This window comes from Crocodylus siamensis, chromosome 4, assembly GCF_052110815.1.
Source record: "Crocodylus siamensis isolate JL-2025a chromosome 4, ASM5211081v1, whole genome shotgun sequence".
Classification (NCBI taxonomy): Eukaryota; Metazoa; Chordata; order Crocodylia; family Crocodylidae; genus Crocodylus; species Crocodylus siamensis.
This window is the reverse complement of record NC_143398.1, coordinates 101,895,983-101,921,860: the sequence shown is the minus strand read 5'-3', so window position 1 is coordinate 101,921,860 and position 25,878 is coordinate 101,895,983. Positions and strand designations below refer to the sequence as shown.

The 25,878-nt window shown below is 42.8% G+C and overlaps 1 protein-coding gene across 2 annotated transcripts in view; it reads right to left on the bottom strand.

Annotated features, from left to right (window-relative positions):
- APPL2 (adaptor protein, phosphotyrosine interacting with PH domain and leucine zipper 2) overlaps nucleotides 1-25,878 on the bottom strand; it is a 51,160-nt gene that overhangs the window by 12,102 nt on the left and 13,180 nt on the right. The window contains exons 3-10 of one of the 2 annotated variants that reach the window (XM_090043177.1): nucleotides 23,561-23,620; nucleotides 22,902-22,973; nucleotides 18,838-18,925; nucleotides 15,241-15,279; nucleotides 15,076-15,134; nucleotides 13,875-14,021; nucleotides 11,277-11,359; nucleotides 2,074-2,232 (exon numbers count right to left, since the gene is read on the bottom strand). In XM_090043177.1, the coding sequence (XP_089899303.1) occupies nucleotides 2,074-2,232; nucleotides 11,277-11,359; nucleotides 13,875-14,021; nucleotides 15,076-15,134; nucleotides 15,241-15,279; nucleotides 18,838-18,925; nucleotides 22,902-22,973; nucleotides 23,561-23,620 (707 nt within the window). Of the gene's footprint in view, nucleotides 1-2,073; nucleotides 2,233-11,276; nucleotides 11,360-13,874; nucleotides 14,022-15,075; nucleotides 15,135-15,240; nucleotides 15,283-18,837; nucleotides 18,926-22,901; nucleotides 22,974-23,560; nucleotides 23,621-25,878 lie in introns of both variants that reach the window. The other variant, XM_090043176.1, reaches the window with a different exon arrangement.

Sequence of the window (25,878 nt, the reverse complement as noted above, 5' to 3'; positions counted from 1 at the left end):
AACAGTGTAAAATTAACTTCCCACTAACTGTAACTCGCCTTTTAACTAATTTTACTTTGTTTAACTATACCAGAAACAGGAAAGGGAAGCAGCTGTTGAAGGGCTGCTATTAGCCTTCAAGTCTGGAGCTATTTAGTTTCACAGCTGTTCTCTCCCCTCCTTGTCAAGTCTTCTACTAGCTACCTAGAACCTATGGGAAGTCCTGAAAATGGCACAAGCTTGTTGGTTTTGAAACTAGCAGTGACCCTGCTGTAAGCAATGCTCCTTAGGGACACAGCACTATTAATGCTATGCTAGCAGAGGTCCTAAAACTGACTAGCTCCCCTCACTTTCAAGGCTTCTAACAGTCATTTCAAAACTATTAGAAACTTTGAAAATGGCAGGGGTGAGTCAGTCTGGGAATCCACAGCACTGTGTAACATTGTGTGTTAAAAGAGCACTGTTCCCACTGATCTGGGGTAAATGCATGGCCTTTTTTCAGTCCTGAGGCTGTGCACTTTGAATGTACTCTGTCTGAATACAAGCCCTGATTTTAAATGCATGGATTTGACCCCCATTTCCCTCCTGACATTTTGAGTATGTTCTGCTGAGCAATGCTACTTTAAGCAAAGGATTCTGTAACTTCTAATCCAAATTTCAACAGCTGTCAAAGGCACTACTCTCAGAAGACTACTCCCTGACTCAACCTGGAGGTTTAAACAGAAGCAAGGGATGAGTGTCCCAAGTCTCTAAATGGTATCATCATCCGCAGTATTCCCTAAGTGAATATGTTAATGCCCAAATAACACAGATGGGCACCACAAGATTTTATAGTACTTTATTATGAAGTAATTCAGGGATGGGCTGCAGCAGCAGAACTTTCAGCATAAATGGGACATATGTTCTTATAAAAATAGTTCTACAAGCAGAGCCATTCATTGAAGATATCTTCTACATGGCTATGGAGTCATTTTTGTGACACTGTAACCCACCCTTTACATTGCTGTTATACCTCAACAGAAGTCCATAATACACCTTTAAAACTAGATAAAATATCAGTGACTGTTTGAATTAAATAGAAATGAATTGCCAGTTAAGTAGGGTGAAACAAAACATAGTTGGATCACAAGCAACTTTCCTTCTGTTCTGTATGCTGAAGTCAATGAGAGGTCTGTGAAGTAAGTTTTCATATTATATATATATATTCAATGTTATGTACTTACATTGTCCATAAAACTGTCAGTGTAATAGGGAAGCTTACTGGCAAAGCCCTAAAATTCATATCAAATACAAAAAACCCAGTTCCTCTTTGTAAGGAGATGTCTTGTCCCTGAAAATAGGGAACACCCTGACCCCAGCCTATGAAACTTGAATGAACTAAAAAGCTTAAACATTACATTTTATTTTTATCCCCATCACATGCATGAATTACACCTATTAGGGAAATCCAGGGAAAGGAAAACTCACTTAGGGACACCAGGCAACATTTTTAAAAAAAAGCCTAAATCAGTGGTTAACCTTTTTTGTAGCAGAACCCATTTGTAAACATTAATGGCCAGTCCTGACCCAGCGCACTCCCAACCTGCTGCCCTCAGGCCTCAGCCCCTGTGTGTGTGGGGCAAGGGGTGAGTGTATGGGGCAGGTGCAGGGGGGAGGTTGGGGTTGGGGGGGCTCCAAGCAGCTCCTTGCAGGCTGGAACTCTGACAGCCAGCAAGACAAAAGCCACTGTTTCCCATGTTTTTCTCCTTCTAAAGTTTGTGGATTTATTTTTAAAGTTTGTTCACAGCCCTTTCATATATTCTCACAACCCAATTTTGAATGCAACCCACAGTTGAGAAATGCTGGCCTAAGTGGCTTAGACTCCTAAATCCCATTTTCAAACATGACTTGGGCATTTAAGAGCCTAAATATAGAATTGCCCAAGTGATACAGAAGCCTCAAACCTTTTGATTTTTAGTGAGAATTAGGCTCCTAAATCACTTGAGTGCTTTTTGAAAATGTTCCCAACGAGTTGGTAAGGTAAAAGCAATGTGGAAATTAGCCAGCAGTCAAACAAGAAAAAAAAAAAAAAGCACTGTTCTCATTCCTCCTTACTTTCTAAGATTAAGGTAGCCAGCTTTCTGGATGAGGTTTCTGTTGATAGCTGGTGAAGTTACATCAGAATCCGGAGTATAAACAGACTCACTAACAGAAAGCAAGTCCTGCTGGGACACCCTCATGGCTTCAGCTTCAGCATCCAAGTCTCTCTGTATGCTGAAAAAAAATCAAAGCCGCCTTGATGTCAGTAAATATACATACAGACGTACCTAACAATGCTGCAAGAATGAAAAATGTGTGTGTTAAATATGCTATAACACAGATGGCTTAAACATATGCAAGGTGTTTGCTTATGGTTCCCTGCTTGTTTGGAGTAATGTGAAGACAGGTGTTCGTAAATCTGTTTTAAAAGGAAAAAAAAGTTAACAAGACTACATGCCAAAGGATTTCTCTGAGCACATGATAAATTAGTACAGGCAAGAATGAATGGAAGAAAGAGGGAGAAATTAAGCAAGCGCTCCGTGTAGATTTAAGTTAGGGTCAAAGAAACAAGAGACAGCTGCCATGGAGACATTCAAAACTTGTATAACTTGAGTCTGACTGTTTGCAGTTTGGATGAGAAAGGACTGCAAAATTCTGAGTGTGCTGGCAGTTCTGAAATGGTAACATTTAAGAGCATTACTATAAATGTGCCGGACTGGAGGAAGGGTGCTTTGGGCTACAGAGCTCTCTTCCAGCTATAGAATTGGTTCAGTAGAAGATACCACAGAAAACAAACGAAAAACCGCACACTTGCAACAATAGAAAATATATTTATTTTTAAAACCCATACTGCTTATATCAAGGATGGTTATTTTCTTTTGCAAAACATTAAAAAAAAAGAGCTATGAAGATGACCAAGAAGCATGGAATGACTGCAGATAAGAAATGTTAAGCATTAACAGCCAAGTTTGAGCTGTATTTTTTTGAGAGACAAACAAAGCTTCAGCTGGACAAGCAAATGGCAATGCATGCAGGAATTCAGACTGAAGCAGAACAAGCAGACGCAGGTGTACATTGGGTTAGTATCTTTCTGCTAATGATCCTCCTGGGCTTTCCAGAAATGCTGCTAGAATTGTTTTGTTCTTTCTTGCAGACCACATGATAAACTGGAGTTTCTATCCTCAGACTACTGATGAGCTGAGTACAGCTTTTCAGAAACGTGCTTCCCATCTCCAAAAAGGGCTGGTGGTACTGAAGTGTTTCAAAGAGCAGCAAAATCCTTAGTCATTTATACCGGCCTGGACTATATGGCTGCATCCACACAAGCATGGACGTTTGGTTCCCCGGGGACAACTAGCACCAGGACACCTTATGCTGCCATTAGTTGTCCCTGGGGAACATCTATGCCACAGTCTCTGGCTTGCAGCTGGTTATCCTGGGTGGGATAGGAGCCGGCACTAGGTTGGCCCCAGCAGCCTTACCTGGGGTCCTGGGGGCCTCCTCGAGCTGCAGCAGTGGCGATTCAGCTGCCCAGAGCCTGGCCAGCAGCCAAAGCATGGCTCTGGCTAGCCAGGTTCTGGTTTTGGGCAACACATGCTGCTCTTGAGTGCACAGCACCACTTTTTTTGCGTGGGTTTTTTGACCCCTTGATATCCAATGCCCCCCTCCCCCAATGCTACTCTGTTCTTGCAGTGAAGAGATCAGCTGAAAGAACTCCTATGTAAAAAAAGGCACACAGTGCTTGTATTCTAAAATTTATGGTGCCTCTTAGTAGGAGCTCACAATACTTATGAACAGTTTTGTGAAGTTTTTTATATCACTATAAACAGACAAAAGACTGCATTCAAACTTTCGCTTGTGTTACTGACCCAAGCCCAGCAATGTTGACAAGTGAATAAGAACCAGAAAAAGATAACAGACTGTGAAAAAGCAATGAACATGACCATTTTAGTTTAATTGTCTAAAATTATAGAATTGCAAAAAGCATTAGCAGCACCAATCTTGAAAAGTATATTAGAGTGTAACGATTATTTCCATTTTAATATTCTGGGTGTGGGGGTTTATTTCAGTGTTCATCCTGAGAATGTTCCTCTATGGAGAATGTACTCAGTGAACCAACGCAATAGGGTGTTTCACCAGAACAAAGTAGTCAAGGTCAAGTCTTTGCAGGTTTACTTCCCTAACGAGCATCAGATAACAAAAGTTAGGACAAATTTAGGAAAGCAAGCATAGTTAGGATTAGAGAGACAGAACCCAAATCTGGTGTTCGCTCCTGTTTGTCTAGAACAGGGATGCTCAATCTCCAGCCCATGGGCCAAATGTGGCGTATGGAGCCATTGCATCTGGCCAGTGGGGTTTCCCTTAATATGGCCACCCTCCCCCTGTCAAATTCCTAAACCCCAAGTCCCACATGCTCAGGTGGGACCAGGCTGCACCCCCTTCCCCTGCTGGGCTGGGCTGGGCTGGGCCAGGCCAGGCCAAGAATTAATTGGACTGCCATTAATTAATGTAGGCAGTCCAAATAAGAAAGTCCTCATAAAAACAGCTATAATGTCACTGTGACTATATAGCAGTAGAATACTCCTGTAGCTTCTTTTCATTTCTAACTCTTAAACCCAATCAGAAGACAATGGTTCATTTGGACAGATTTCCACAACTTCCTATCAGAAGTTTCATTAAAACAAAGGTCCTGCCTTAGCAATACCTCTCTGCCCCCAATAAGTTCCTATTTGGCTGTTCCCAAGACACATTCTGGGCTCTATCAAGAAGTGATTGTTGATTTGAAAGCTTCCTTATGTGAGGCTTGAAACCACTTTTAAAAGTAACTGGATGAGTTCAATGGTTTTCTTCCCCATTTGAAAAGTGGTTATTGGGTACAATTCAAACACAAAGAGACTAATTTTGATTGTGCCACAGAACTAACTATACAGCCCACCTGGGTGGAAGGAAGTTATTCTTTATACTTGCTTTGTCTCCCTCCCACTTATGGTGTAGGCGTACGCCAGACCTGGGCCTGCTGAGGAGTACCCTTCAGCCAGGGCTGAGGATCTGGTTCATTCAGGTGTTCTGATGTAATCAGCAAGAGGGTCAGAGTTTTCAGAATGTGAAAGGGGAAAACAGTTGGTATTAAGGTAAAGGTATAATTATGAAATTCTGTTTAAAGCACTGATTCTCATCCAGGGTGCCTTGAGATCCTTTCTAGGATGCCGTGGGGTCACACAACGGGGCCACACAATGTTAGCACTGCACTGTTAGGTGTGCAAACGTGATCCACAAAATAAACTTGGAGATTTCAAATAGGAATTCATAATGTTCAAACCATTCTGCCCTGTTTCGGTCTTCCCAAGTTGTCTGCAACAGAAGAACTGCTCTATTATTTCTCTGTTGTCAAAAAAAAAAAATGGTCTAAACTAAGAGCTGGAATTTTCCCAAGGTGTGCCTTGAGTCCAGAAAGATTGAGAACCACAGGTCTAAAGCAATCAGATTTAGAACTGTCCTGGAAGAAAAATAAATGAATTGTGCTGCTTTTTATAACTCAATTGGTTGCAATAACTGGACTTTTATCCCCTGGGGATTTCTGATTTTTCATTTGTAGAAATCAGATGCGGCCTGGAAGAGGTACAGATTTGCCTTGCTTATTCTTGCGCACTAACGAGCTCCAGGGTCAGAAGTACAAAACGACGCAGTACTTGTGTCTCTTTCACACCCCTTGGAGCTAGACTGTGGTTAGCTGGAACGAAGGCAAAGTCCTTCCTTTAGTCCATAGGAAACTGTTTCCACAACCTATGCTGAAGGTGTTATACTCAGCCTTGAAGCATAGGTAGATGCTTAGGTTGCTCCTTGGATCATATGCTAGAAGTGTTCACCTAACTTTCAGAAACACTGTAACTCTGCTCCTTTTGTCTAAATTTTTGGAGTTCCTGCCTGTATCCAGTAGCTAGTGTGGAAATGCATGGGGGAGCACTAACACTCAGCCCTGCGTGGCTCAGAAGTCACATGAGCAGTCAGTGGGTGCATCTACACGTGTCCCTACAGTCCCATTGTTACTGCGCCGTCATTTAGTACTTCCTTTTGAAAAGAAGTACTAAATGACGATGCAGTAACAGCCTATATATACTACACCGTGCTGATGGCACATGGTAATTTTTTAGCTGCTACGTCACCATAGCAATGCACTGTAGCGAGGGAATGCATTGCTATAGTGATGGTGTTGTGTTGTCATGGTTTGTGCACACTGATGCTACATCGCCATAGCGCGTTGCTACAGCAACATAACATCTCATGTAGACACACCCAGTGTTAATGAAACAGCCAAAGCCCCTTGGGAATTGTCGCAAATACCCTCCAGTTCAGAAACGAACGCTACAGTCCATTAGTTAACCTGGACACAGTCCAACACAAAAAGTACTGTAAGAAAAGTGGCAAGCCTCTTTAGTGTTTTCTAACCGGTGGTCGCCTACTTGGTTGAATACCGGACGGATGCGGCGGGGGGAATTTCCAGCCAGTGGTCAGTATCAAACTGGTGAGGGAGCACTTGAGCTGCTGAATGTCTTCAAGTCGGCAAGAATAGATAGACTATACCCGAGAGTGCTGAGGGAATTGGCTGGAGTCATTGTGGGACCATTGACAAAGGTATTTGAAGAATCGTGTTGCTTAGGAGAGGTCCTGGATTATTGGAAAAGGGCCAGTGTGGTACCAGTCTTTAAGAAAGGGAGGAGGGAGGATCTGAGAAACTATAGGCTGGTTAGTTGACCTCGATACTGGGTAAAATTTTGGAAAAAAATATTAAGAAGTCCATTTGTGAGAGACTGGCAAAAGGCATGATGCTGAAGGATAGCCAACATGGTTTTGTTGCAGGCAGGTCATATCTGACCAACATAGTCTCCTTCTGTGATCAAGTAATGAACCGCTTAAATGTGGGAGATGTCGCTGATGTCATATACTTGGATTTTAAAAAGGCCTTCAATATGGTCTCTCATGATGCTCTTACAAAAAAAAAAACTTGGGGATTGTGGGCTGGCAGAGTCCACGGTCAGGTGGGTTGCAAACTGGCTGAGGGGGTCGAATGCAGAGAGCGTTAGCGAACGTGTCTGTATCATCTTGGAGGAAGGTGGTCAGTGGCATCCCACACGGTTCAATTCTTGTCCCTCTGCTGTTCAACATCTTTATCAACAATTTAGATGAGAATGTGGAAAGCATGCTGGCTAAGTCTGTGGAGGATAGTAAGTAATGGGGAAAAGTGGTCATGCTAGGGGATAGGATGCAGATCTAAGTGGAACTGGAGAAGCTGGAACTGTGGGCAGAATGGAACCAGATGCAGTTCAATAAGGATAAATGCAGAGTGCTTCATTTGGGGAGAAGTAACCAGCAACATGAATATAGGTTAGGAGGAGATGTCCTGGCCAGCCCAATGGCTGAAAAGGACCTCGGCATTATGGTTGATTATAGGATGAACGCAAGCTGCAAGTGTGATGCTATTCTCAACAGAGCTAACGGCATATGGGGTTGTATTAGCTGATGCATCGCAAGCAGTGCTAAGGAAGTGATACTTTCTCTCTACTTAGTGTTGGTAAGACTCCAGCTGGAGTACTGTGTCCAGTTCTGGGCACTGCACTTCACAAAAGATGTGGAGAATCTTGAAAGGGCCCTGAGGAGAACCACAAGAATGATTAAGGGCCTGGAGGACAAACTGTATGAGAAAAGACTAAAGGATCTGGGACTGTTCAGCCTGGGAAGAGAAGACTTGGTGGCAATCTATAAGTATGTAAGGGGGACTATCAAGACCTGGGAGAAAAACTGTTCACAAGGGTGCCGAAGAAGCAATGGCCATAAACTGTTAGAGGATGGTCTCAGGCTGGATGTAAGGAAAAACTTCTTTATGGAAAGGGTGACCAGAATCTGGAATAGACTTCCCAAGAAGGTGGTGCAGTCCCCAACCTTGGAAGTCTTCAAGAGGAGCCTGGACAGACACCTTTCTGGGATCATTTGATTTCAGCAGTATTCCTGCCCAGAGCAGGGGGAATTGGCAGAGACAATCTAGCAGGGTCCAGGGCCTTTAAATGCTCAAAGCAAATGCACAGACCAGTGATTCTGAAACCTTGGGTTGCGTATTTCTTTTTAAGTTTGTTATGCTGCTGTTGCTCTATATTAAAACAGTAATCCTGTCATTGCCATCATGCCTTAAGCCCTCTGACCAGTTAAGGAAGACTGCAGGTTGTTTTAGAGAGAGAGCGAGCAAGGAAGAGATCTCTCTCTCCCCCATCCCTCTCAAAAGCGACCTGCAATCTTCCTGAAGTGGGCTATGTGACAAACTACTAGAGGGTCCCCTTTCTTCCTAGACCCTCTAGTAGTTTGTCACATTGCCCATGTACCCCAGTTTGAGAAACAGTGATATAAACTGTAGCTAGCTACCACAGAGGTGACAACTGCCTACCTGATCCACAGGGCAAACAGTTTTAACTACATTTGGGGCCATTTCCATAACTGCTGCTGATCTTTTAAAGGTCATTACTGTGGTGGTAAGTAACCTGAATGGAGAATGTTGCATTTTATGCTAGTGCTAAACAGCATCTAACTGACCAGATGGACTTTCTGGTTCTGAGGCCTCGCTTCTTATTTGTAGGGTGGGAAAAATGGAAATATTGGCATTTCCCAAGCCTGCGCAATTAGAGCATGAAAAGTATAAGTTACTCAGAGTAATATACCATTTCCTGGTGTTCTCTGAGCACTGAAATGGTTGACCACATTGATATTTAAGCTATCTTCGTACACATTTGAGATGATAACCCCTGAGATGAAAGGTGCAGTTCAGACTTCTCCAACCTCTTTTTTTCAGGATCAGGCACACACTGCTACACTGGTTACAGCAGGGTTGTGTTTTCAAAGGTTCTTTCAAAATCAGAACAGCTAGAGATTTTTATAGGAAAGCTGCAACTCTGGAGAACAACTGAAAGACCTACCTGCTTGTCTCAGAACCCAAACCCCTAACTCAGAGAAGCACAAATTATACTTTGGAAAAAATGGGCTTATTCTAGAATGTGATTTCACCGTCCTAATAAGCAGTGTCTGAAAAGTGCTTTGTGCAAACAAGTCTGCAGTCCATTGGCAAAATATTTCCGATGTTAAAAATAGAGGGCACTCTGCCTGGCGAGTTTAAAAGCTGTCCTACAGCCAAAACAAATTATATGAAGATTAGAGAGGGATTGTTCGAGATACAGTGCAGAAAGGGGAAAAGTAAGCAGAAATTTGATAAAGATATGTAAAATAAGCACTGGTTTAGTGAAAGCTATTCAAGTACTCTTACATGCTCTTTCCATTAGGCCAAGAACAAGAAGGACACTTGTTGGAAATTACAAGGCAGACAATTTAAAACTGAGACAAGAAATTACTTTGTGTGCAAAATACAAAGAGCACTCCCTGTTGCAGAATGTTGTTAAAAAGAATGGCTTAGTAAAACTGCAAAATAATTAGACGCTTCATAAAGAAGAGTGGCAGGTGAAATTAGACTACTGAGAAAACAATTATAATGACTATCATCTTGTACCCTGAAGCATGAGACTTGATTGCCAGTTGTGGCAAGAAAGAAAATTTCCATTCAAGATAGTATATAGAGCAATTGTGCAACTGCAGCACAGTTCAGGGTTATTCCTTCCTCCAAATCAGTTGGCTTTAGTCAGTGTCATTGTCACGACACCAGAATATGTAAATCATTTAGTCAGTCCTTGTCTGGCACCTTTTTTCTAGTTCCTGCTATACAGTCTAGTCATTTGAAACTAACTGTTCTAAAATAATAGGTATTTGGTACTCAGAGTGCCACCATGCCCAGAAAAGGGAGTGATCTCTGGACATGTTTAAATTAGAAAGGGTTCCTGTTTCCTTTGCTTTGTGCAATCTAGTGTCCCACATGGCTTAAATAAAAATTTAGTCAGTTCTGTAATCTATTACAATTATAAGATAAGGCTTAGAGAATTGTGGGTAAGTTTGGATTTATTTATTAGACTAGAATTTGGCAATGAACATTAACTGTAAAGAAAACAATTTCAATCTCCAGTAGAAATGCAGGGACTAAAAAGATTACCAGATGATTAAGGCCAACATTGGGGAAATTATTCAATAAGGCCCTTACCAAAACACACTGCACTCAGTGGAAAGACATCCATTTGGTTCCAATGGAGATGGTGAATTCTCCAAGGAAAGGATTCTCTCTCTCCCATGTTTGTATAGCCCCAGCACAATGAGGCCCCAGTCCTACTACAATATTAATATTTAGCAACACTAAATAGTTTATAGTGGCTCCTGAACTCACAGCAAAACTGAACGATAATGATTTAAAAAAATAATACTGCTAAAAGAGTTTTTTTGAAGACTGAAATATATTTTTCTGTAAATAAGGAAACATTGTTCAAGGGGTCCATGATCCTTCTTTGTATGCTCATGAAGATGTTTAAAACATCTCCTTTATGCTCCTAAATGCTGAACTGCTTGCCTAAAGCATATCCATACAGGTATGCAGGACTGAAATTGGGCTTGTATTCTTAGTTAGGGTATGTTATTTGGGCATTAGTCCAGCAGTGCTCAACTTTCTAGACCAGAGGGCTGGATGAGTGGCAAGGGTCTGGTCTATAGGCTGGATCCAGGGTGGGGTTGACACATGAGGTTGGTCCACGGCTGCAACCTGTTGACCCTGTACACTGGATCTGGCAATGAAGCGATCTCTTACACTGGCACAACCTGCCGTGCAAGGCCATGGTCTGCAGGGCTCCCCACGGGTCCAGAAATTTGGCAGGAGGGGAGTGGCCGCAGCATTAATTTCTGTGGCTTCCAAGGTAGCAATCTGGATGCCACAGCTTCAAATTTCCAGAGCCATGGGGAGCCCCACAGGAAGATGACATGGTCCTATGGGCCACGTTCTACCCACAGGCTGGAGGTCAAATACCACTGTATTAGCTTGAGGAACCCCAACTGCCATTTTTCTGCTGTATGCATGTTTGCTGTAGTGCACAAGATAATATTTTCCCCCTTTATACATACACAAATGCTCCTCCCTTCCCACTGACTCTTTCCACAGTGAAGTGCAAGTGAAATCCACAATTCCACCCATTTCAGCAATGCAAGCCCAGCTCTACAGCCCTTTTATGGAACTACTTTCATGGTTAAAGACATCAGGATGAGACAAGCCCTCAGCCAGGCACAGAAGGACATTAGTAGTCCTGCTTGACATTTTTAAAACAGAAGTATAAATAGATAAAAACCAAACTGAAACCTAGGTGTTGTGTTACCTTTGAACCATGTTTGAAACTGATGATAAAAAGCTGTCCATTCTTTTGGAAAACATCTCTGCTCCCTTCTTAAAAAAGTTAATCTGAAAAATATAATAAGGGCATTCTGAAAATTATCTAAGAAAGCTTTGACAATTATATAATGGATGGCAGGGCATGTGCTGAGGGTGATTCTGTGATGTAACATGTCTCAGGCTGATACTCACTACTAAGTTTTGAATCCAATGTCTATTTGCTTTTCCCACCTCCTTTTACCAATCACCCCATATGCTCTCTCATGCATACAGATGCTTATCTGTATCTGCAGTAGTTGTTAACTGTCAAATTTCCAAAAAGCCTTCTGTTTTCTGGGGAGGAAGAACCATGTCAGCCCTCTTCCCTCTGCTACATTTGTCAGTGCTGACCAGAACTGGTTTCTCCAGCAGTACCAACTACTGTGCCTTATTCTGTTGCAGTCTCAAGGACTGAGATCTGAGCCTCCACTACATATATTAGGCCTGGTCTGCACTATGAATTTTCACCAGAGTAGTTATGTCCATCAGATGTGACAAGGTATAGTCTGTCTAACAAAGATGAGCTGGACAAAGTTCCTAGTGCAGACACTGTTTTGCTCAAGAAGCCAGAATAAGGTACACTGGGAAAAGAATGACTTTGCTGATAGAAGGTGTGTCCAGACTTAGGAGTACTTTTCTGGTATGACTCTGCTTGTGTCCAGTACTAGCAAAGTAACTTGCACAGACCTGACCTGACCTGACCTGACACAACCCTACACAGGACATGCATTATTAATCAGTTTAATCAGATGGCTATTCTGAAGGACATGGTTATGGGACAGGTTGGTGTGGGGAGGAGGATGGAAAGTGGAGGTGGGGAAGGGGTGAAATCCAGTGCAGTCTGATTAATTAGCTTTTCCAAGAAGCTATTCTAGTTAAGCAGTCTTGAATTAAATGAAAAGCTACAGAAATCAATTCTTAATACACTACTGAACAATCAAACATTTAATCATTGATTCACATTAGATACCATGTTTCCTCTTCCTTGTACTGCTTAATTGTAAAGGAGCAGATGTAATGGTAGTTTCTCCTATGAAGTAACCCCCAATATGCTGAGTCCTTTCTATGGGAACATGAGACATAAAGCGCACACTGTTTAACTAAATGATTAATATTGAAAACCTATAGTACTAAAGCTAAAAGATTTGCTAGAGTCTTGAAGCACTGTATGTTTTAATCTTTAAAAAAATGTAGTTTGGGGCTGGTCTAGCATTTGGTATTCCCTGGGTAACCCAGGGCATTAGCACATGGAGCATCCAAAATCATGATTCTAGCTTGGCCTTTTCTGCATGCCAGCAACTGGAAATGCCCTGGGGTTGTCACTCTGCAGTGATTATCCTGGTGGTTGAAGTGGACTATGGTGAGACAAAAGTTCTTACTGCAACAGCAGAGGAAGGGGAAGTGAAAGAGTTCAGAGGTCACTAGGACAGGGAGGAGTTCCTCTTGGCTTTAAGCTGTGGTTCTTCTTGATGTAATTTCTATCTGTGCATAGAGGGTGTGACCTCCCATCACTAGTGTGAATGAGTGGAGAGTTCTTATCTGAAAGCATTGTAAAGCCACATTACACTGGGGCAAATGATTACACAGTAGAGCATGAGACCCACTCTAGTATAATCACAAGTCAATAAGCATCAGACACCTTGTACAAAGTCTTGCCCTCCTAAGGTTCCCAGGGTAGATTTGCTTATCAAAACAATTTGAACAATTTTCAGAGAATCGCTTAACTTACGTCTTCTTGCAAGGTGAATTTTAGAAAGCCGAATGTTTTTGTTTTCTCTCCACACACAAGATAATGGTGCTCAGGCTTGCAGAATACATTTATTTTATAGCCTGATACCTGTTTATATTACAGCCCATTTACATCAGTCTGTAAATTGTTATGGAAACTTTAATCAAACTTTCCTCTCAACACAAGTGGGAGGCAAGTTGCTTGTAGTTCTGTCGTATTTTATGGCCTGGGACACTAAGAGAGATGTCAAGTCACTTGGCCAAAGTCTTCTCAAAGGGCTGGATCAGAACATGGGACTTCCTATCCTTATACTCAATCCACTATACTACATACTCTAATTCTCAGACATAATTTCAGTTCTCATTCCCAACAGATTTCTCAGCAGCCTGTTGGATAAAATATACCAGAACTGTCACATAGCAGAGCTTGTGCAAGTAATTTTTGTTATACTGATTGTTTAGTGTGGTTAGAATTCATCCTATGCTGCACTGATTTTGAATTTAAGTGGGTTGTGTGATGTTTTTTGGTTTTTTTAAATAGTGTATTTATGAATAGCTAAGTAGCCAACTATCTGACCATAAATCAAGTAAGCCATAAGTAATGGCTGCAAAATTTAGCTCAATATGCAGGTCATCTCAATGTAGATGTATGCAGCCATGCAACAAAAATGAAATGTTTTAACACAAGACATTTTGAGTAAATGCTTTTCCTATTTTCACGAGATTTGATTTAAAAAAATAAGGCAAAATGTTCTGAATATCTTAAATACATGTCTCTTCAAATGACAGTTCCAGTATCCTTTGTTTCTGTACATACCTGTCCTTGTGTGTATCCTAACATAGGTTCTACCATTGCAATTCTCTTCCTGTACTGAAGAGCATTCAGAGCACAGTAATATTGTAATGATGATAGATGCTGCTTCCTCCTTGCATTTGCCACCTCTTTTGCTACTTCTGCCTTAATCTGAAAAAGATTGAATTCAAAAGATAAAAAGCCAACTGATTCAATATAGAATCCTACATGTATGCCATTTATTGACTGTTCTAAGGCCAAACTTAAATACTTTTTCATTTAAGAGAACTATCTTCATATTAAAAGGAACCATTAGAAGGGAAATAAACTATTACATCAATTATTGTCCCTGCTTCAGTAATAATTCAGATACTTCAGCATCTGAATCTGTTCTTGTGGCATAAAAGCAATATAATTATTGTACTGTTAAAATTATTCAATTAAAAGTTTAAATTATGCAATTGTTACAACATGCAATTAAAATTTCATGGATTAACTATACAGTCTGGATTCTCATCTCCGTTATATCAGTATAAGTCTAAAGTAAGTCCACTACAGCTGAGATCAAACCAAATCTTCTATGAGCAAAATTCACAGAACTAACAGTTCACAACACTGAATCTCCAAAAGCATATATCCAATGCAAAGACTAAATATTGCTTTGTGATCTGCAATGCAAATCACTTAAAGGGGCTTTTTGGTTTCTCTCAAAGTGCAAAACCCCTTACTAGGTCCACCCCTATATTCTTGGCACAACTGAGCCTCCCACAAAATGGAAATATCTAAAAGTAGAAATAAGTATCCAGATACCCATCAGAAGAGAACTTAGTCCTTTAAGAACAGCACATAACACCTCATTGTATTGCTTCAAATACAATCCTCTAGTGTAGCATCCTCACGTAACAAAAGTGGTGACTAGAAGAGCTGAATAGCAGGAGGCTTATACATTCTGTTTATGGCATTTTAGGATCTACTTCTTACCTCAATGCTGCATGGATTTGTTTCAGCAAGGTATTTAACATTTGGGTCTAACCTGAAGCACACAGTGCCTACTGAAGTGAGGTCTAAAAGCTGACTAGAAATTTAATCACTTGTAGTTGTGAGCTAGTGTGGTATGGTCCAATAAACCCAGATTTTTGTAAATTTGCCTGTGTTTTAGTTATACAGAGGTGCTGATTTAAATATTCCTAACATTAAGAACAGAAATATAGGATTGTTTTTTTACCTTTTCATTTTCTTTTCTTTTTGGTAACCTGCTATACTTTGCCATTGAGACATCATGTTCTGCAGAGAAAACATGTTTAGCATTATGACATATGTATACACCCAAAGATTTCTGTGACATTTTTTAGAACAAGCCAGTAGAAACAAACAAAAATATTAAACGTACCATTGCTAGCAAGGCCAAAAAGATCCTTCAGTGTGCTTACTTCTGGAAAAAAGCAAACATTTCAAAGTGAGACCTATAAATATGGCTTATCAAGTAGAACCCCAACAAAACGAATATGTAATCGAAGGACATTTGCTTTAATCATTTCAGTTCTGTTAGTGAAGATGTACAGCTTGTGCACACCTCAAAAATAATAAACAAAGTGTAAGGTATTGTAAAGAATGGCATTTCACAAGTGATCTACCAAGGCTATAAAGATATGTTTTTCTACAGTGTCTGGCCAGCCTTTAATTGTCAACAAGTGGGGCTGGACTAGATGACTTCTGGAGGTCCCTTCTGCCCCTACTTCTCTGACAGTTAATACAGAAAGCACATGAACTACAGCTCATGGTGAATTCTGGAGTGGCTGCAGCCTCCCCATGTAGCCCCACTCCTGTAGGACCCTGTGGTGAGGGAGACAGTGGGGGTAGGGCTGGAGCAAGGGCAGGCACTGCCATGAGCACCTCATGTGGAGGGCATGGGGGGTTGGCACAGCCCTGGCCCCAATCCACCCCACCCCCATGCTCTGCCCCTGCTCTAGCCCCAGCCCCAACCCCACACCCCCCTCACTGAGGGGGCTGCAGCCACTTCAGAATTCACCATAGCCCCCTGTAACAGGGAACCCTAGCCCTGTCACCAGAAGGCAGGTCCGCCCCTTTAAGGCCAGAACTTTCTGGGCACAGAGTGCTGGTAAGGAAGGGGTTAAATGCTGAGCCTGGCCAGCCGGTCAGCTGACTGGAAGGGGCAGGTCAGGACTATAAAAACCCTGGACAGTGGGGGAGTGGCAGCTGAAGGGGAAGGACTGCCTCCCCCAGCATCCTGGAGGGGCTTGGTGAGCGGTCCAAAGGCGGGAAGAGGGGAACTATGGAAGCCCCGGAGAGCCGGCAGCCGCACCACAGCAAAGACTGTAGCCGACGGGGGGAGCTGAAGCATGAACCCTGCGAATGTAAGCTGACACGCTGCTTTTCTTGATCACATTTGCTGGTGGTAGTTATTACCCATGGATGGGACTGTTTTTTTTTTTCTTTTCTTTTTTGATTATTGAATAACAACTGGTGGTTTGGATGAGGCTATTAGGGGAAGGAGGAGGCCTCATTTTTGGGGCCCACTTCAGTGGCAAGGGTGCAGCTTTTGGGGGGCATGGACCCTGGTGCCAGCAAGGGCATGATCTTAAAAGGCCAGGGAGGCCTGGTGCACCTGAAGTGCATCTTTGCACTTAGGAGAATGCCTTGAACTTGTGATCCCCCCCTGCCCCCCAGCTGTGGGGCCAGTGGCCATGACTCTGGGCCAGGCTTCAGACTGGAGTACAAAAGGGGGCCATGAGCATCAAGACACTGGAAAAGGCTAGAGCCTCAGAGTCAAACCCTATAGTTTCATAGTTGGTAGGGTCGGAAGGAGCCTGAGCAGATCATCAAGTCTGACCCCTGCCATGGCAGGAAAGAATGCTGGGGTCAAATGATCCCGGCTAGGTGGCTGTCTAGCCTCCTCTTAAAGATCCCCAGGGTAGGAGCCAGCACCACTTTGCTTGGAAGTTGGTTCCAGATCCTATCTGCCCTGACAGTGAAGTAGCGCCTCCTGACGTCTAGCCTGAATCTACCCTCTGCCAGCTTGTGACCATTATTCCTAGTCACTCCTGGTAGCGCTCGGGGGAACAGGGACTCCCCCAGTGTCTGCTGGTCCCCCCTGACTAGTTTGTAAATGGCCACTAGATTTCCCCCTTCAGCCTTCTCTTGTGGAGGCTGAACAGGTTCAGGTCCCGTAGCCTCTCCTCATAGGGCCTGCCGTCCTGACCCTAATCATGTGGGTGGCCCTCCTCTGGACCCTCTCCATGTTGTCCACATCCCTCCTGAAGTGCGGCGCCCAGAACTGGACACAATACTCCAGCTGCGGCCTGACCAATGTCGCATAGATGGGAGTATCACTTCCTTGGACCTGCTCGAGATGCATCTGTGGATGCATGACAAGATATGGCTGGCCTTCCTGACTGTGTCCCCACGCTGTTGGCCCATGTTCATTTTGGCATCAATGATGACTCCAAGATCCTTTTCTGCCTCTGCACTGACGAGAAAGGAGTTCCCCAGCTTGTAGGTATGCTGCTGGTTCTTCCTCCCCAGGTGCAGCACCTTGCACTTGTCAGTGTTGAAACCCATCCTGTTCTCATCCGCCCACCCCTGTAACCTCTCTAGGTCTGATTGCAGCCTATTCCTCCCTTCTAGCATGCCCACATCTTAATGTTGTCTGTGCATTTGAACAGGGTGCTTTTTACCCCCTCGTCCAAGTTGCTGATGAAGATGTTGAACCAGTGCAGGCCCAAGGACTGAGCTCTATGGACCCCACTGCCCACCTCCCTCCAGGTCGAAAGAGACCCGTCCACCACCACTCTCTGGGTGCAGCCCTCTAGCCAGTTAGCGACCCATTTGACTGTGTAGGTGTCCTAGTTTTTTAATTGGAATGGGGTGAGAGATGGTGTCGAAAGCCTTCCGAAAGTCCAGAAAGACTATGTCCCACTGCTACCCTTGCATCTAAGGATTTTGTGACCTGATCATAGAAGGCCTCCAGGTTGGTCTGACAGGACCTGCCTCTGATGAACCCATGTTGGTTGCTCCTAAACATAACTTCCCCTGCTGGCCTCTTGTGGACATATGCCAGGATAATTCTCTCAAAAAGCTTACCCAGGATTGAGGTAAGACTAACGGGCCTATAGTTTCCTGCATCCTCCTTCCTCCCTCTTTTGAAAATGGAAACCACACTGGCTCTTTTCCAGTCCTCTGGCACCATGCCAGAGTACCATGATTGGTGGGTTTAGATGGGGAGGCCTAGCTAGAGAAAGATGGGGGCCCGTGTAGGCAAAAGGCCCCAACATACAAAATACAGTAGGCAGTCTCCCGCTTGTAAGAACATCAACATAATTTCCATCAAGATGTGGCAGGCAAGTAGAGGGCAGGGCATCAAAACTTCAAAGAAGACTCCAAGGGTGCCACATGTAAGGCACGGATTACTAGGGAAGATGGTGCTGTGGAGGGCGACCTGTTACACCCCCGAACTCCCCCTCTCAGTGCCACCACTGCTTGCCCTGAGAGCAGCCTGGCCCAGCCCCCTGCCAGGAAGATCCCAGCGCTGGGCACACCCCGCCTGCACCCTGTGCACAGATTCAGGGACACCCCTCCCACCATGCCCTCCTGGGGTGTGCGCAGGGACAGGAGCCACCCCCTGACCCTGCATCCTCTGGATGAGCCTCTCGTGGCTCTGCCGTGCCTGCCCTGGCTGTGCAATGCCTACACCAGCCCCACTCCCTGCCCCAGAAATATAAATAATGTAGCATTTGGAATAGGCCCACTGCTGCCATAATAATCTTAACTGCCAAACTGCAATGTATGGGATATAACCATCAGCACATATCCACAGTTTTCTTCTACTGTTGTACTACAGCTGTTCTTAATTCCAGCAAAACCTGTCATTTTTAAAAGAATGCTCCAGCACAAAGGGTGGTGTTAGCCTGGGTAATACTCATGTAGTGGTTAAGAATGGAAGGCAATTTGAAGCCTCAGTCAAACTTACCTGTAAGATCTTTTTCTCGAAACTGTATTATTGGGAGAACCATTGTGTCTGCAAGCTGTTTTGCCAGCTCAGTATGAAGAATGTTAAGCTGGAAAAGAGAAAGAGGTGACTTAAATTACAGTGCAAGTTCAAGGAGCCCTAAGGACTTGCTGTTGTAAGTTAGGAGCTATACATGTCTGTATACAGCAGTGCTTGTTTTGAGTACTATGAACTAATGTGGCAGCCAGTATTCAGATGTAACATAAAATAGAAATGCTTTAAACTTATCTTGAGATGTAAACCTTTTTCAACCAACCATTTTATTGGGCCAAATAATGCCAGTATTTCTGATACCAAACAGTGGAAATACCTCAAAGAGATCCAATGTCATTATCAATTAGCATTTTAAACATGTTTCCCTGATGTTCAATGAAAAGCAAACAATGAAGTATTTGGGTTTATTCAGATGCAGCTATTTCTGACTTCATGCAGCTTCCCTCCAGAAGATGAATATACCACTCTCCTGAGTATAATTCACAATGGCATGTCTACATGAGTTACTAACTATACAGTAGCCTAATAACACTGTGCACTTGTGTGCCGGGCTATGCTCATAAGCTACTGCACAATAGTATTAGGCTACTGCGCCATAAGCATCACTAAAAACCCATGCACTGGTGCTACTGAGCAGTAGTGTGAGTTGCTGTGCACTGATTTAGTACTTGGAGTATTAATGAGTGTGTAGACATGCCCAATCAGTCACTGATATCCATGAGAAGCCTGCTACTGACTTGAATAGAAACTGAACCAGACCAGTAGTCCTAAACAGCTTGAAAAGTTTCACTAACAAATATATATTGCAGGGATAAATACCCAGTACTTTCCCTGGACTGTGCTGTTTAAGTTTGCTAAAGGAGAGACTCTGTACCAAACCATTTACCTCCTCACTATTGCTATGCAAACAGTTCAGCTGCCTTGGTGAACTACACCCACCTTTTCCAAATAAAACACTTTCTTGAACACCAGATCAATTTAATTGTTCACATTTTAGTTTGATGCCTATGAACAAGAGCTGTTTTTCAAATAGGTAGTGGTTTAATTCAATTTTTTTTAAATGTCATATTTCACTACTTGCTTTTGGGTAAGGAAGGGAAAAGAAGAGTTTAGATAAGGCTTGGACTTAAAAACAAAAAACAAAAAAAAAAAAAACCAAAAAACACACAGTTTGGTTTTTCAGTCATATTTCAAATCTTGCCTGATTTTATATTTTTTTTTTCCCCATAAGTGCTGAATATCCAGAATCTCTCACTGAATTGAATGGGTCCTATACTCTTCATTCATACAACACTGTCTATTTAATGACTGGGAATTGTGCTTGAGATGTGAGGACAGCTGGTATTCTCTGATCACTGCTAATCATGTGGTTCATAATCATTTCACTGTTACCCTTATCTCCCCATCTATCTGCCATACCTGTCTGTCATCTCTCTTCTCATGCTTACATGCTTTTCTATATTGGACATTGAGGGGGAGGAAGGAGTGTCTCCAGTATAACTTTGGTTTTCTCAGGAGAAACGGCCTTTCATCCATGCACAATAAGGCATTTGTGTTTATATTTTTTTTCTAGCAGACTTATGTGCTTACCCTATACTGGAAAAAAAAAACTTTCTGGCCTTTTACAAGTCAAGCAGAGAGCTTGTGACACAATGATAAAGTTGGAAGGGACCTGGAAAACCATCTAGTCCAAACCTGGCATAGATCAAGGTTCACTGTTCCTAAACCATCCCAGACAGATAAACACCCAGTCTCTTTCTGAAAGCTGCCAGTTTGAACGAGATCCCACAGCTAAGCATCTATCTTATAGAACGTGATCTGCAGCTGAAGCCCCAGTCTTACCACAAAACAGGTAGGTTATGATCATTTTTAATACACTGATGAAGATGTAGAGATGGATTATGGAGGAGTGTTCCACATTACTGCAAGTCGCAGAGCTGTAGGCCATGGGACAGCCACATGATACAGGGTACCCAGCAGCAAAGTCCTCGTAGTTGGCTTACTCAACATGATGGTGGTTGATGAGGATTTTGCCCTAATGCTTGCATGGTCTTTTTAAATGATTCAAAAGAGCATTTTAGTTCCTGTGGACTGTATTAAGACAGTTGACCATTAATTCTAAGGCTTATTCTGAAGGGATTTTTTTTTAATAACTAAGCTTTATGAACCAAAGCTCTTTGTCAGTACTGTACACCAGGGGTCGGCTACCTTGTAGAGCAGCAGGCTGGGTGCTTGCAACCTGATTAAACTGTTTAGAACGTCCTTAAATATCTATCTCGGTTCCAGCAAAAAGAGCAGATCAACCTGTGCTCACCAGGGTACATTTCAGAGTGCTGAAGCCTGGCAAAAAAACTTCCAGGCTTAAGAACAAAAGTTCGACACTCTGTGCTCCCACAGTACTGCTCCTGGGTCAAAACATGCTCCTGCGAGGTTCCCATGCAGGACGGCCCAGATACCCCTGTTCTTCCCATCAGGTCTGCAGAAGTATGGAAGCAGACCGGAGGATTTAAAAGTGGGTATAGAGTAGACATATTAGGATTCAATAAACATGGGGTCTAGTTAACATGCATGAAACAAGGTTTTGGAAGGCAGTAGCACTTGTGAGGGAAAAGCCATAGGCCTCACAAGGGGTGAAGTGAGTTCACTGTTCAGCCCACAAAAAGTAGGGGTTTTATTTACACACTGCACTCCAGAGAGAGAAGCAGTACTTTGTATTTTATTCTGGGAGGGCTAGTCTTGTGACAATAACCACTGGTCCTTTCAATTACCATCAGAGGAAATAGCTGAGTAGGAGCAAATCCCCCTTTTTAGGCTAATACCAACTAAATCAAGGGAGTTAATCCAAATATGAGTTTGGCCTTAATATTTTAGCTTTTACATCCAACTTTACTGTTCTGTCATGAGCAGACCCCAATATAACCTTTTGCCTCTTTCTTTTAATTGCAAAAGTGTAAAGTAAATTAGACAGGAATGTGGCATATTTATCCCAGCAGAAGCTGGAAGGACTGAGTGAGGTGGGAAGGAAGAAAGGTACAGATCCCCTTGGAAACATTAATATTTCATTGCTACTAGGGCCACAGGTAGAAAAACTCCCATTCCTTAGCAGCGACCTGTCCTGCCTGAAAAAGAAACACTAGACTTCGAACACAACACCCTATGCATGTAGCCTGATTTAAACTGATTCTTCTGCTGACACTCCACTGAGTTCTGTGCTATTTCAAGGCAATGACTATTTGAAACATCAATAACAGTTGCTTCTCCCTGGGAATTCTGGACATGAGCTGTGGAATATTAAAATGTAGTAACTCCTATGCCTTTTTATTAGAAAAGTGAGTTTATAAACTATCACAGTCTGCAGATAAAGGCCCTGTTCTTTGTAGGTCTCTCCTGCATGATCAGCTCAGCCTTGCACTGAGGATGGTACATAGAAGGACCTCAAAGGAGCACAGTACTCCTGGCCCTCTGGTAGTAACACAGACTGATATATTTGTTTACCTGCACTCAACATGCTGTATAGAAAAGCAGAGCTCTGCCTACTACTCCACACTTTCTTTGGGGACACCATGCCTCTGGATGGCAACAGGTTGGGAGCAGTGCTACAGTCACCCGAATACAGGGGCTGCAACTCTCTCCCCAACTCATATATACAGGCCACAAAAATGCTGTGGTGTTAGTCACCCCCCACTCTCACACTGTGTGGTGTTAGAGTCCTGGTCCCCCTCTTAGATATATTTTTTTTTTTTTTTTTTTTTTTTAGTGCATCAATATCATCTGATTAAAGTCTTAGATACATGGTTAGCCTGTAAGTCACACTCCTGTCCCTTTTTATTATCTTATGTATCTTAATCAGCCTTTATTGGTATCCCCCTAGTACAACCCTCTAGTCTTCTTTAGTGGGTGTAGAGAACCAGGACTCTATGATCACTTTACAGATGGTTACACAAAGGGCCCTTAGTAAGTAATGGTCAAAGGCAAAAAAGATAAAAGGACAGACGGAGCATGGACTGTTTTACAGACTATATTTGGATTACCTCATCCACTACTTTTGAGAAATAATGAAGGCTGGATATCACTTCTTCATCTCCTTTACCCAGAGCAAAATTCTGAAAGTAAAAATGTAAATCACGGTCATACAGACTATGTGCAAGTTACTGGATATGTAAAAATAATCTAATACTTCAGTATATGTTCTTTTTTTTTTTAATATATATATATATATAATTTTTTTTTTTTGTCTAAATGAACAAATGTTGGGCATATTTAAAAAGAATGCAGAACAAAACAGGCTGTGCTGTATCAGGCATTCCATTTTAGATGGGATTTTCAACAATCCCTAGCATGGACCTAACCATGCACCAGTTAATACTACTACAACTACCTATAGATATCAACTAGGGCGGTGCGACCGGGATAACCACCTTGGTCATCGACTTGCAGGAGGCAGGGTGAAAAATAACAGCTGCTGCCAGCAGTATAATAGCAACCAGAAGTCACCACTACCTTTGTGCCCAGCCGCATCACTATGCTGCTGGGTAGTTGCGCAGTCGGCTCCAATGGGAGCTAAGTTAGGCTAATGCTCTGCACTTTTGAAATCCCACTCTTTAAACAAGTCCATGCCTGTTTCTCAGGTGCAATCTAATCAGCAGAACACAGAGATTCCTTACCCTTGCAGACATATTATTTAACATACCTGCTTTTCGTATGCAAGAAGCTGCTTGGAAAGCTGTTGCGTGGCAAGACGCATCTCATTCTACAAACAGGAAACAAGACAGTTTAGTAGAGGTGACTAGAAAACAAAGGATCCAGGGCTGCTGATACAGCTACTTCACTATTTGCATTATGGTTCATAGATTTCATAGACATTAGGGCTGGAAGGGACCTCGGGAGATCATCGAGTCCAGCCCCCTGCCCAAAGGGCAGGAAGTCAGCTGGGGTCATAGGATCCCAGCAAGATAAGCATCCAATTTACTCTTGAAGGTGTTCAATGTAGGTGCTTGAACCACCTCCGCTGGCAGACTGTTCCAGACCTTGGGGGCTCGGACAGTAAAGAAATTCTTCCTTATGTCCAGCCTGAAACGGTCTTGCAGGAGTTTGTGACCGTTCGACCTCGTCATCCCTTGGGGCGCTCTGGTGAACAGACGTTCCCCCAGATCCTTGTGTTCACCCCTGATGAACTTGTAGGTGGCCATCAGATCACCCGAGCCTGCGCTTTTCCAGGCTAAAGAGTCCCGTGGCTCTCAGCCTGTCATCGTAAGATCTGTTTTCCTGACCTCTGATCATGTGCGTGGCTCTCCTCTGGACTCTCTCAAGCTTCTCCACATCCTTTTTGAATTGTGGAGCCCAAAACTAGACGCAGTACTCCAGCTGCGGCCTCACCAAGGCCGAGTACAAGGGGAGAATGACGTCCCGGGATTTGCTCGAGAAGCATCTATGGATGCACGCCAGCATTTTGGTCGCTTAACTAGCCGCAGCATCGCATTGCAGGCTCATGTTCATCTTGTGGTCAATGATGACCCCCAAGTCTCTTTCTTCTGTAGTGCTAACCAACGTAGCACTGCCAAGCCTATAAGGGTGCTGCAGGTTTTTCCTCCCAAGGTGGAGAACCTTGCATTTATGGTAGTAGTGAGAGGCCAAAGGCAGAACTAGGACTGTCCTGTGTTAGGGCCTGAACATAGCCTAAAGACAGTCTCTGGCCTCAATTCTGCTATACATCAAGCATGTGCCCAATCTGTGTATGCAAGTAGTCCCAAAGCATTGCATCAGAACAATAATCAGCTGGTATGAATTAGGCCTTTTCTAGGCACACATTTTGTAGGGATTTAATTTTTTTGCTTTAATTTATAAAGGTTTGCTTTAATTTATATAGGTAAACTAGTACAACCTTAAGCAAGGAGACAGTTGTACCAATATAACTATAGTGTTTTCAGACTGATAGAGCTGAATACAACTGTGTATAAACCAGGTCTCAAAGTAGCCCCACAGTGGCCAGTAGAACTATTACATTCATGAAATTAAGTCCCAATCTGGCAACCTGTTATGTATGAACTTGACTTTTACATGAATTTTAAGAATATAGAAGAATAGCTGTGTTGCTGGTACATGAAGTACCTAGGAGGAAAGTATTTGTTAGATTTTTATTCTTCCCCTCCTCTCCCCACCCTGTTGAAAGAAGATTGAGTGGCCAACAATAAAACACACAAAGTATGAAACAAAATCAAACATGTGGAAATAGCCACAACTTACTCTCAATGAGCCCCTTCCCATGTACAGAATTCAGTTGCTTCTAAACATGTCACAATATATCACTGGGGAAGGTTTGCAACTAGTAGGAAAGAAAGGAGGAACCAACTAACAGAATATATAGGTAAAGCTGTGAGGAGGACTGGGAAAAAAGGCCTGAATCAGGTGAATCCATCAATATAAGCTAAACAACTGGTGAAGTCATTGAATCACCAGTTTTATATACACTAGACTAAGGCAAATATGAAGCAGCAACTGTGTTTATTGGTATTGGCTGAGATTACCAGTAGACGACAATAATCAACATTGTAAAAACACCATTAGTTTGGCACCATGACCAGTTTCTGGACTGGCTCATGTTGCAGACACTTCCAGACATGGCACTTAAAATTGGACCATTCTCCAGGACTTCTCTAAGTTACTGCTCTTTAGGCATAGGGATTTAGCCTAAAAACCTACAGGGAATTAATTTTTGTCTCTTCTGCCTATGCACAGCACCCAGCACAGTTAGAATCCAAATATTTACAGGCTAACAACAATAAAAATAGAAATATTTTGGCTGAAAGATGCTCTGACCTCATACTGTGGCTATGTAAGCTGTCCATAAATAGATGTCAATACGAAATGGTACCGTGAATACTGTTTAAAGTTCTCTTCAATCCCGTGTTTCTATCCGTATGGTGATGGCGCCAATAGGTAAGTCTGAGAGATCCGCCTGAAACAACTTCCAACCTTTCCCACTGCCCTGTGTTTTCCTTTACATGTTGT